Source organism: Rhinoderma darwinii, chromosome 6, assembly GCF_050947455.1.
Source record: "Rhinoderma darwinii isolate aRhiDar2 chromosome 6, aRhiDar2.hap1, whole genome shotgun sequence".
NCBI classification, from domain to species: domain Eukaryota; kingdom Metazoa; phylum Chordata; class Amphibia; order Anura; family Rhinodermatidae; genus Rhinoderma; species Rhinoderma darwinii.
Window position 1 is genome coordinate 64067555 of NC_134692.1, and position 11921 is coordinate 64079475.

The 11921-nt window shown below is 42.6% G+C and overlaps 1 protein-coding gene across 1 annotated transcript; it reads right to left on the reverse strand.

The window, feature by feature from the left end:
* Positions 1-7243: 7243 nt before the first annotated feature.
* Positions 7244-11225, reverse strand: LOC142656345 (uncharacterized). The gene is made up of 3 exons (XM_075831251.1): positions 11074-11225; positions 9869-9972; positions 7244-8024 (listed from the first exon to the last, which is right to left on the reverse strand). Exons 1-3 carry the CDS (start codon positions 11171-11173, stop codon positions 7503-7505), a joined length of 726 nt encoding a protein of 241 aa, XP_075687366.1. The 5' UTR covers positions 11174-11225; the 3' UTR covers positions 7244-7502.
* Between the last annotated feature and the right edge of the window lie 696 nt (positions 11226-11921).

Here is an 11921-nt window from a genome sequence, read left to right on the forward strand (position 1 = left end):
GCCATAAATTGCTGTTTGGGCACACTGTAGGGCTAAGAAGGGAAAGACCGCCATTATGCGCATGGATTTCTGTTTGGGGTTTTGCAGGTATTTCAGTTTATAATGTGGGGGCATATGTAATCTGTGCGGAGTACATCAGGGCATAATAAGAGGGTATAATAATGGGGTAAATAATACAATTATCCATAGATGTGTGTTACGCTGTGAAGCGATCCATTATGCACAGGCTGGTGTCGCACTGATCAACAGTTTTCTTTCTTATCCCCCTTTTGTAACTCTCTGCACCTTTTGGGGACTTTTTCTCCTTCGTAGTTTGGGAAATATCACTGGGAAAGTTTTGCGCTGGTATAATACGGGCACCCTCGCTTCCTAGCGGATGTGCTATGTCCCTTCCCTTTCCTAGTTCCTAAATACTACGGCCCTGAAACTGAAGGAATGTTCCCCTCCGGCCTGCGCATTGAGATGTTTTTTCATCACCGCATTACTAGTGCCATAACTTTTTTGTTTTTCAGTTAATTGAGCAGTGTGCGAGCTTGTTTTTTGCGAGACGGGCTGTAGATTTTATTGGTACCATTTTAGAACACATAACTTTTTGATCACTTTTTATTTCATTTTTTGGTAAAGGAAATTACCAAAAACAAGCAATTCTGGAATAGTTTTTTATTGTTTTTTTTTTTCGCCATCCACAGTGCGCCCTAAATTACATGTTAGCTTTATTCTGCGGGTCGATACGATTACGGAGATACCAAATTTATATAGTTTTTTTTATGTATTGCAGCTTTTGCACAATAAAATCACTTTTTTTATAAAATCATTTGTTTTCTGTGTCGCCATATTCTAAGTCCCATAACTTTTATTTTTGCGTGCACAAAGCGGTGTCAGGGACTATTTTTTGCGGGACGGATTGTAGTTTTTCTTAGTACTATTTTGGAGTAAATGTGGTGTTCACCGTGCGGGATAAATTACATAATAGTTTTGTAGTTTGGGTCGTTACGGACGTGGCGATACCAATTATGTATAGTTTTTTTTTAATTTTTACGGTTTTTCCCATAATAAAAGACTTACAATGGGAAAAAAAGTCAGTTTAGCTTTATTTTTATTTGAAATGTGTGTGTTTTTATTGTTTTACCACATTTTTATTTACTTTTTTTACTTTTTTGACTTGTCCCACTAGGGGACATGAGGGCCTGATGCCCCGATCCCTACTCTAATACACTACACTACATATGTAGTGCAGTGTATTAGCGCTGTCAGTTATTCACTGACAGTAAGCCTATGAGGACGCGCCGCAGGCGGGTCCTCATCGGCTCCCGTACAAGGCAGACTCGGACGCCATTTTCTGGCATCCGATTGCCACAGCAACCCAGCGATTGCGTCACTGGGTTGCCGGTCGGGTTAAAACCTATCAGATGCTGCGCTCTATTGAGCGCAGCATCTGAGGGGTTAATCTGCCGGATCGGAGAATAGCTCCGGTCCTGGCAGTTACAGGAGGGTGTCAGCTGTATAATACAGCTGTCACCCCGCGGTGATGGTGCCGGCTCTGCTCCTGAGCCCGCACCATCACTGCGCCGTAACTGTACTGCGCTTTGCGGGAACACCTTCCTGGCAGCGCCGTATATATACGGCGAATGTCGGGAAGGGGTTAATGGGGTGTACCCAGTACCGACGGTGGCGTTCTCTCCGTCGTTCTTCCTTCTGTGAAAAATGAAGTGTTGAACAGAAATGAATGCTTTGTCTAAATTTAGCTTATAGAGTGTAGAAAAACTGTTGGTCAAAACTTACCTGACCCAACCTACGCCGACGCACAACGTTGATCACCACCTTCATGAGGAGGCGCATCTCACGCCTCCTCACCTTTATTCGCGGATGTGGTAATGCCACACTGCTGCGCTCTTCAGGATTTTGGTCCATAGCAGTTTCTCCAGCAGTAATCTGTATAATGAAGACTGGGAGGAGTTTTTGCCCTCTTTGGAAGTACAGCCTTCCTGAGTGATGTCTTAAAAAACCACGTCGAAACCGCTTCAGAAAACGCGTCAACTGTAAAAAACTCTCAGGAAAAATCGGAGCAGATTTTACTAGGCGGAAATTCCACCTACAAAAATAGCCTTAGATTTTCTGGATATCCTATGAGATAGTGGACGGCATGTGTCAGCTGTTGTGTAAAATGTCATGCTGCGTTTTCCAACCTATATAATGGACAATCTGTCTTCTTTCTCGGTGTATAATTATGTAACCAATATCTAATAACTGAGCAGGAAATACTGTGTCTTTTTGTGTGCACATTGTACAGTTAATAAAGTGACAGTATGCAACATGAATTGTGTTTTTGTTTTTTTTCCCTTTGCTTCTCACATCAGTAGGTCAAGACAAAGTTCTATACAGAAATTAGATAAGTTAACTTAAAAGGGTCCCTTAGCACAAACAACCCCTTGATGTAAGAGTTGCTGCGGTGATCAGCTGATCGCCATGGGTCTAGCTCCTGAGACCACTGGCAAACAGCTGATTTTCCACGCGATGATACAGCCAGCTATACATTTTTCTGCAGTGGTCGGGGAAGTCCTATTACATGCAGCCATGTTAAATACATGTACTGACTGGGTCCAGCGGAGCTGCTGCTTGTTAGCGACTCCTCATTTTGGCTCATATAGCGGAACCACGTCTACGACTTCCGTAAATAAAATTCCCATTTTAACATCTCGTAAATTTCATGTTCCTGTAGTTATGCTCCTACATCAGAATGGATAATATAATGTCATATATGTGTGTTATGTAAATCAGGGCAGTGCAGAATTAGGCCTAATTTTTTTGGCCCAGTTCACACCGTTTTTTGGTGCGGATTTTGACGCGGACACTGCGTCGGAATCAGCGCCAAAAAACATCAGAAATCGCCCCCCCCCCCATTGATTTTAATGGGAGGCAAAGGTGTTTTTTTTTCCCGGGCAGCCTTTAGCCGCTCGCGTGGGAAAAAAAGCGGCATGTCCTTTCTTTCTGTGGTTTCCGCCTCTGACACCCCATTGAAATCAAGCGTTTTTCGCTGCATTTTTTAAAGCTGTCCAACAAAAAGTTAACTGAGGACTGATTGGTCCTTATAAACATCAACATCTATTAGAAGATTTTCTACATGCGGCGCAGTGTGTATTTATGGATTATGGACTCAGGGCTGGATAATACATGTGCTATATTCCAGTTATTTTATAGGTGCAGGAAAGACTAAGGACATGGCAGATAAGGTAAGGTAAGTGTCAGTTTCCTTTATTCTTCCTCTTGTTCCATAAATGAAAAAAATCTCCATCGCTTCCTATTATGTACAAGGAACCCCAGATCTCCATCCAAAGCATGACTGCGAACATCACCATCTTAAACCATCTTTATGTTTTTCCATTTCGTGTGGTATCCGTGTGCTTTCCGTGGGGCATCAGTGTTCCTGTTATTTCTTTTTCTCATCATTTCTTTAGCAACTGGTGCATGAAAAACACGCAGAGCTCACAGATGTCGTCCGTGTACAGTCCGTGTTTTTCGCGCACACATTGACTTCAATAGGCGACGTGGTCTGCAAAAAACAGACTAAAATAGGACATGCAGGAAATGTCACGCAAAGGACACGCTGCGTGAAAAAGCACAGACTTGTGAATAGTTCCATTGAATTGCATGGGTCCATGTGCCGTCCGGTTTTTTAACAGACTGCACACGGATGTCTAATAAGCTCCTCTAAATAAGTCCTACACTGGCAAAAGTGGCGAAAAACCAACCTGCAGCAATGTCTTCCACACAACACATGTCTCTGGTCAGGGGTGAAGCTGTAGGGGGTGCGAAGGTCGCGGCCCCACCCAGGCCCTGCTGCATGAGAGGGCACTCCTCAATCCTTAAACACGTCAATAAAGATGTCTCACTTCTGGTTTTAAATCAATGTAACCTAAAAATATCATAACCTGAGGCCATTGGAACCTGAGAGACCCCTGTATGATCTAGTGGGAGTGGCTATCACTATTTAATGCACCCTCCTTCTGCAGCATTTTTTGACCTGTCTGCGTCCTGCTGGGAACGGGTTTTCACCCACCCACTTAGTAAGTATGGCCTTTTTTGTGGTTTTGAATTTATCTATGTCCCATTTTTTCTGCTGGTGTTTTTTCCTATTACTATATAGTATATAATGACCAGGGCCAGAATAAAGCGAGGTCATCTGGGAACTCCACCAATAAGGAGCAGTGGGGTCCTCCACCAGAACTGCAGGTTCAGACTGATGCCTCCGCTGAACCTGTAGACATCAGTACCCTGCAGGAACTAGAAGGTGAGAGTACATGTTGTCTGCCCGCTCTGGGGCAGCTGCATGGGGCACAGAGGAAGGGGGGCAGTGGGCCACAGCGCCAGCCTCAGATCTGTAATAATTATCTCCTGTTTTAGGATTCGTTCACATCTGCGTCAGGGCTCCGGTCGTGTGTTCCGTCTGAGCTTTCTGTCAGGGGAACCCATGAACGGAACCCAAACTGAAACAAACAGAAACCATAGGTTTCTCCAGTCATCCTCCATGACAGCACCACAGGAGGTTGACTCCACACCCTAATAGGGACAGGAAACAGAGAGGTTAAAAGCCCCTCTTCATCCTAACTCAATCAAGTGTTTTTCCTGTCCCTATGGGGCATAGTAGAGAGGTACTCTGGGAATAGTCTAGTACACTTACCACGCAGCAGAGGTCGAACGATATCCTTCGTTCTCCGCTGCTGCTTTGGGTTGGCTGTTCCCATGCGCCTCTTCGGAGGTTAAGCTGAAAGCTATTCCTGTAATATAGTTTTTCTGGAATGAGTTTGAATGGGGGGCTGTGGGGTGAAGCCGCGTTTGCAAATTTTTTTTGTTTCTGGCTGCTGTTATAAAATTCAGTACTTTACGGCAGCAGATCGGTTTGAAAATAAAATTGCCAGGATCAATGTAGCCGGATATGGTCCACAATGGGTTGGGGCCATATAGAGGGGGGGCATTAACTGATCAAATAGGAGTTAGTAATGGCAATGACTTTATTCCAGAAATATCTGATCACTGGACAGTTCTATAAACAATCATATTTCCCTGCAGCTTGGAACTTACATTTGAAGCAGTCCGTTGTCTTATTTATACCCATTCTGTGCCACTTGTGTGGCATTAAGTATGACCTGTGGCATATTTGTAGTGTCATCTCCATGACACGTTCCAAAAACAAGTGTCACTAGGATTTAGTGATGGCTTGAAGTAAAGGTGTGACATGGGGTATATCTTCTTCCACCTGATGAAGGTAGAATGGGCTTTAGAGTGGTGCAAATCTGATTGTTAGCGGTGTTAGAGCTGCCATACATTACCACCTTCACAGAGAGAGCTGCTCGGCTGTTTTTATAACAACCATACAACAGAATAATGAGATCTGCGTGCACGCGTGACCCTAACTACACTAGTCTCCGTCTGGATTCTGCGGTCAGTTCTAGATATAGGTGCAGGTCCCAGAGCTGGGACCCGCATCTATCAGAAGTTTTTGTCATTTCCTGTGGATATGCTATAAATGTCTAAGATGGGAAAATCCAGTGACTCCCCAGTGACGTCTTCTCAGATTGGAGTTGCTCACTTTTCCTTTTCTTCATCCGGCCCGGATTGCCCTGACACCTTCTCCCAACTACACATCGCCTCTGCAGAATTTGCAACACAAACATCTATGGCTTCTCGCTTTTCTAGCACCTCCCCATACTCTACAAAAACCTCACCATTTACAGTGCCCCAAATGGAAATAATGCCCCCTCGATGCCACACGCTATAATAGTACCCTCTTTAGGCCCCACAATAATAGTAGTGCCACACACAGCCCCCTGTAGAAAGTGCCACACACAGCCCCCTGTAGATAGTGCAATACACAGCCCCCCTAGTAGATAGTGCCACACAGCCCCTCTAGTAGATAACACCACGCAGCCCCCACAGTAGATAGCGCCACGCAGCCCCCTACTTTATAGTGCCACAGACCCCCCGTAGATAGTGCCACAGAGCCCCTCTAGTAGTTAGCACCACACAGCCTCCCCTGTATAGTGCCACACAACCCCCTATTAGATAGCTCCACACAGCCCCCTAGTAGGTAGTGGCACACAGCCCGCCTCTAGTAGATTGTGCCACACAGCCCCTCTAATAGATTGTGCCACACAGCCCCCTTAGTAGAATGTGCCACACAGCCCCCTAGTAAATAGTGCAACACTGCCCCCCTAGTAGATAGTGCCACACAGCCAGCCCCCCCCCCAAAAAAAATGTCTTTACTTGCCTAGCCCAGCGACGGACGGGTCGCTCTACCGTCTAAGAAGTGATCCTTGCGTAGGCCAGCGTGATGCAATGACGTCATAATGCCGGCCTGAACAGAGACTTCGTCCCAGCGTCTGATAGGCTTCAGGATTAACGTGGCCTGCAGCCTATATTATTCAGGTGAATCTGCGTTCTGAGCATGCAGATACAAATGAATGTCTCAGTTGCTAGCAACGGGGCACCCTCCGGTGCTAGCGACGCCACCGGGCATGAGGGGACCCGTGCCGCTCGGCACATAACGTTTATGTGCATGGTATATACGTTTTTTATGTGCATGGTATATATGTTTATTACTTGATCCCGTTGCATGAAGTAGCACAGTCTATTAAACTATTCCATACTTTATGTTTTACAGGCTCGACAGAGGCCAAAAGGGCACTCTTTTGGCCTTTGTCAGGCTAATGTTGCTAGATCAATATGCTTAGCTTGTACACCTAATACCTTCCTGGTGCACACGCTGAGTGGACTTTACAAAATGTGATGTGAACATGGCCTAATGTGGATTTGAAATTAATATTTCACTGTGATTTCAGATAAAGTAGATACCAGTAGGGAGAGCTAACTGCATAGGGATTTTTTCAGTTCTCATTGAATCTTTTTAGAGTAAGCTCCCCGTAGTGTTGACTGAAGGCAAACGATATGACAATTTGTCAGGAAGTAGATCAATGCTTGTTACTGGATCAGACAACAGGATCACCATCTCCTGGGCCAGATAAGCTTTATACAGGAATATTATAAACACAGCCGACTCCAGAGCTGGTATAAAAATATATAAATCTTATTTACAATATATACAATATGTACATTATATACAAAAATATATCTAAATAAATAAATATAAAAATAAATAAATTATAAAAAATAAATATATAACTATATAAAAAAATGAATATACAAATAAATACATAAAAATAAATGATAAAAATATATACCTATAAAAAATAACAAAATAAATACATAAAAATGTAACTAAATAAATAATAAAATAAATATAGAACTATGTAAAAAAATGATTAAAAAAATTAATATATATATATATAGATAAAAATATAAAAAATAAATAAACAAAAAAATAAAATAAAGGCAGCAGGTGATGGCTGACTGGCGGCTGTTGACTGGCATTTTGTGGTGGCAGCTGATGATATTTGATGTTTCCTGTTGGTATGTGATGGCTTCTGCTGGAAGTTGATAGCAGCTGATTACAAATGGTGTTGGCGGATGGCAGGTAGTGGTGGTTTTTGAAGGCTTATGATAGTTAATAGTTCAAACATAGTAGTAGCTGATGATGGTACATTGTGGTTGGTTTGTCGAAGTTGGTTACTGGTGGTTGAAATTGGTGGCATCTGGTGGTAGTTCTTGGTGACTGGTGGTAATTGTTGGCATCTGATAGTTCTTGATGGTGGCCGGTTGCAATTGGTGGCATTTGGTGGTAGTTGGTGTTGAGTGGTGGTGATAATTGGTGGCATCTGGTAGTTTTTGATGGTGACAGGTTGCATTTGGTGGCATTTGGTGGTAGTTGGTGTTGAGTGGTGGTGATAATTGATGGCATCTGGTAGCTTTTGATGGTGACCGGTTGCAATTGGTGGCATTTGGTGGTAGTTGCTGTTGAGTGGTGGTGATAATTGGTGGCGTCTGGTAGTTTTTGATGGTGACAGGTGGTGGTTGGTATGACTTAAGGTGACTTTGGATTTTCCTCCCTGATGTTTCGGGGAGGTCACCACCTGGAACAAGAAAACATATTACAGACAATTTACTTAAACCTTTATTCCCTGCAGATCTATATTTATGATTGTCTATCCTGACCCCTCTGATGTCAGCCATTGTTAACTTATGCTTAATAAGATATCACGGTCTTATGTTTATCCAATCAGACACAACCTGTTATTAACCTCTTGATGCATTATCACGTACATGTACGTGATAAGCGTCACAGGGAAGTATGGAGCGTGCCCACGGGCTGAGCACACTCCATACACAGCAGGTGTCCGCTGTCTTGTAGGGTATGTTCACAAGGCCCATTTTCGGCCGTTTTCCGGGCTGTAAACGCCCGAAAAACGGACGAAAAATCGGAAGCAGAACGCCTCCAAACATCTGTCCATTGATTTCAATGAGAAAAACTGCGTTCTGTTCTGATAAGCTGTTTTTTTACGGCCGCGTAAACAAACGGCCGCGAAAAAGAAGTGCAGGACACTTCTTGGGTCGTTTTTGGAGCTGTTTTTCATTGACTCTATAGAAAACGGCTCCAAAAACGGCCGTAACAAAGGCCGTAACAAATGCTGCGAAAATCGCGAGCGGCTTAAAAAACGTCTGAAAATCAGTAGCTGTTTTCCCTTGAAAACAGCTCCGTATTTTCAGATGTTTTTTAGTTTGCGTGTGAACATACCCTTACAGCTCACACCCGGGACTAACGGGAAGGAATAGCGATCGCGCTGTTCCTGGCCATTTAACCCCTCAAATGTTGCGCTGATCGTCACCGCCTACAATGCGATCGTTGGTTGTCATGGCAGCCCAGGGGCCTAATGAAGGCCTCCAGGACTGCCTTTTGTTTGCCGCTGTTAAGCCCTGCGTATGGCACGGCTTAACAGAAGCCTGTACAAATGACAATTATACATTAGTATTGCAGTGTATTGTACCAGTCATCTCGCTGGTTCAAGTCTCCTAGGGGTACTAATGAAATGTGCAAAATAAAGTTATTTAGTAGTGAAAAAAAATAAAACTATTAAAAATTCAAAAGAACTCCTTTTTCCATTTTTCTTCTAAAGTAATGTAAAAAATAAACAAAATTGGTATCACTGAGTCTGTAAAAGTCCGAACTGTTACAATATACCATTATTTAACTCGCACGGTGAAAGCGGTAACAAACAAAAAATTAAAACCGCCAAAATCTCTGTTTTTTGGTTACCTTAACGCTAACAAAAATGTAATAAAAAGTGATCAAAATGTCCTATGTACAAAAAACTGTTAGCAATAAAAACTACAGCTCGTCCCGCAAAAAATAAGCCCTCACGCTACTCAATCCACGGAAAAATAAAAAAGTTATGACTCGGAATGTGATGAAACAAAAAGTTAAAAAAAAAAAAAGTTATAAAGTATAAAATAAACCATATATAATATATATATATATAAATCTGATATCACCGTAATCTTATTGAGCTGCAGAATAACAAAATAACAACAAAAAAATGAAGAAACAGCAGTTTTTTTGCTAATTTCAGCCCGCAAAGACAGTTTTTTCAATACATTATATGGTACTTTAAATGGTGCCATTAGAAATTGCAACTCCTCTCGCAAAAAATAAGCCCTCACACCACTCTATTGACGGAAAAACAAAAAAGTTATGGCTCTTGGAAAGCGGGAGTGAAAACGGAAATTAAAAATAAATAAAAGACTCAGTCCTTAAGGGGTTAAAGATACGTTCTCCTCCTATTGATATATACACTGAGCTGTTTGTGAATGTTTCCTGACTACATCAGCTCAAGTAATTGTCCAGGTGGGCTTTTACAGTGGCGTCGTCATCTCCCCTCCCCCGCACAGATGTGAAGACATTATTAGTGCTCTGTATCACCTCATCATTAATAGTGGCGTTTTGTCCTCTTCTCAGGGGGCAGCTCGCTGGTGGTACTTGCTGCTCTCCCTGGCTCTTTTTTCTCTCCTTTTTGGTTTTCAGGCCTGGAAAAGAAAAAACCCTAATGTTCTATAGGAATAATAGACAAGAAATAGGATTTCAGGACCTTGTTATGTTATAGTGTGAAGTAGGGCTGGGCAATTAAACAAAAAAAATTCAGCGCAATTAATCAACGTCATCTTGCGAATTTCGGTTTTATCAATTATTTTTTCCTGGTTTTAACTGTATCTGCATCTTCAGGACGCAGATACAGTCAAATCCAATGATAGAGCAGGGAACCGAAAGGTTCCTATGCTCGTTCACTATGTATCGCAAGACACTAGGCAGTGATGTCATCGCGCCTATCTTCGCCGTGCCACACAGACCAGAGGAGTATAGGGGTCTCCTCTTCTCGTCGTTGGAACGGGCTTAAGTGAATATGTATATTATTATTTTATGAGGCATTATACAGCGTGGAGGCAGTTATGGGGGCATTATACTAGGTAGAGGCAGCTATGGGGGCATTATACTGTGTGGCGGGCAACTATTGGGGAATTATAATGTGTAGAGGCATTCTATGTCTAGCCCTGGCTGCCCGATCTCTGGATGTATGGCGGCTCATTCTAAATAATACTTTAGCCTCCGTCTTCTCTTTATGAATTTTAGTTTATAAGGATGAGCAGCTAATAGTGGAAAAAATGGAGAGTATTAGGAAATTCTTCTCTACCCTAATAAGTGAGTTCTATATACTTTTCTATAACCACCTGGTAGTCCGTAATATCTGATAATCTGAGACATATTACGTTCCACACAAAGGCACAGCTAAGGGTTCAACACATGGGGGCATTCCCCCACTCGTCTCCTGCTCATCTCTGGCAGGTAGCGCGTGCCTCAGGTCCAGGTCCCCTAGCAGATGTGCCTAGTGTGCGGTGCGCCTGCTAGATGCAGGGACAATTTGTTTTGTCGTAAAGCAACAACGAGGCAGTGGTGCTAGTTACTAAGGGCGACAAGGCAGAACTATTTGTTGCAATTGGAAAGCATTTTGATTGCTATTCAGAGCCTTGGTGGGTGGGCATTACCATATAAAGGGCCCCAGGGTCACCGGCCCCCTGCCAGCTACGCTTTTGGTCCTATTCATACCTGATTAAAAAATGTTTTACACTTACGTTTTTTTTCCCTCTCCAAATAAAGGGTCAATAAACCATCGGATACAAGATCCTGGTATCTGGCCCCCTTGTTAGGTCTGGCAGTTCTACGTCCGGTCATTATCGCGACTGGAGGTATTTGGCTCCTCACTTCACAGTGACGTAAAAATGAAGTGATGCTATATTAAACTGTCACTATGTAAGTATATTGGTTACTGGCGGAATGTTTAGTTTCCATAGAGATAGAACTTTTAGAAAGTTACATCATAGAGACTGTTTGTGATGTCACCGCTTACTGGCCAGAACTACTTTCTGCAGGGATGTATTGTCTTATTTAAAGAGCCCTTGTCATCAAATATGGTTGGATGTTTTAAAACCAATCAAGATATGATAATTATATATTATACAATGTGAGGGGGATTCTCTTCATTTTCACCAGTTTTTAAATTAAAATGACTTCTTATAAATATTCATAAGAGGACACACCCCTTCCGTTCCCCCTAGAATGTATAATATAGTATATTCCACTATGTACTTGCACTTGACTGGCCTATCATGTAATGTGTTGAGTAACAGGGAATGTGTTTGGTCAAAGCCTCTCAGAACGAGTCTACGAGCTCTACCGCCCAGACTTATTCAGACATAGACACAACGCTTAGACTAATTTGAGCTTAATTAACCCCTTGACCCCTTGTTTTTTTCTACCCACTTTCCAAAAGCCATATTTTTTTTATTTTTAGGTTGATCTAACAATATGAGGGCTTGTTTTTTGCGGAAGTAGTTGTAGCTCTTTCACTGCACCATTTATTGTACCATATAATGTACTGGGAAACTAGAAAGGGTGAGCTTTAATTTTTATGAATACTAAG

What these genes read in the sequence shown, in the direction of transcription:
- LOC142656345 (XM_075831251.1), bottom strand. Translation starts at nt 11,173, where the DNA reads ATGACCGGACGTAGAACTGCCAGACCTAACAAGGGGGCCAGATACCAG. An exon ending in TTTGGAGAGGGAAAAAAAAC is followed by an intron (nt 9,973 to 11,073) that starts GTAAGTGTAAAA and finishes TTTCTTTTCCAG; the next exon opens with GCCTGAAAACCAAAAAGGAG. An exon ending in ACGCCACTATTAATGATGAG is followed by an intron (nt 8,025 to 9,868) that starts GTGATACAGAGC and finishes TTCTTGTTCCAG; the next exon opens with GTGGTGACCTCCCCGAAACA.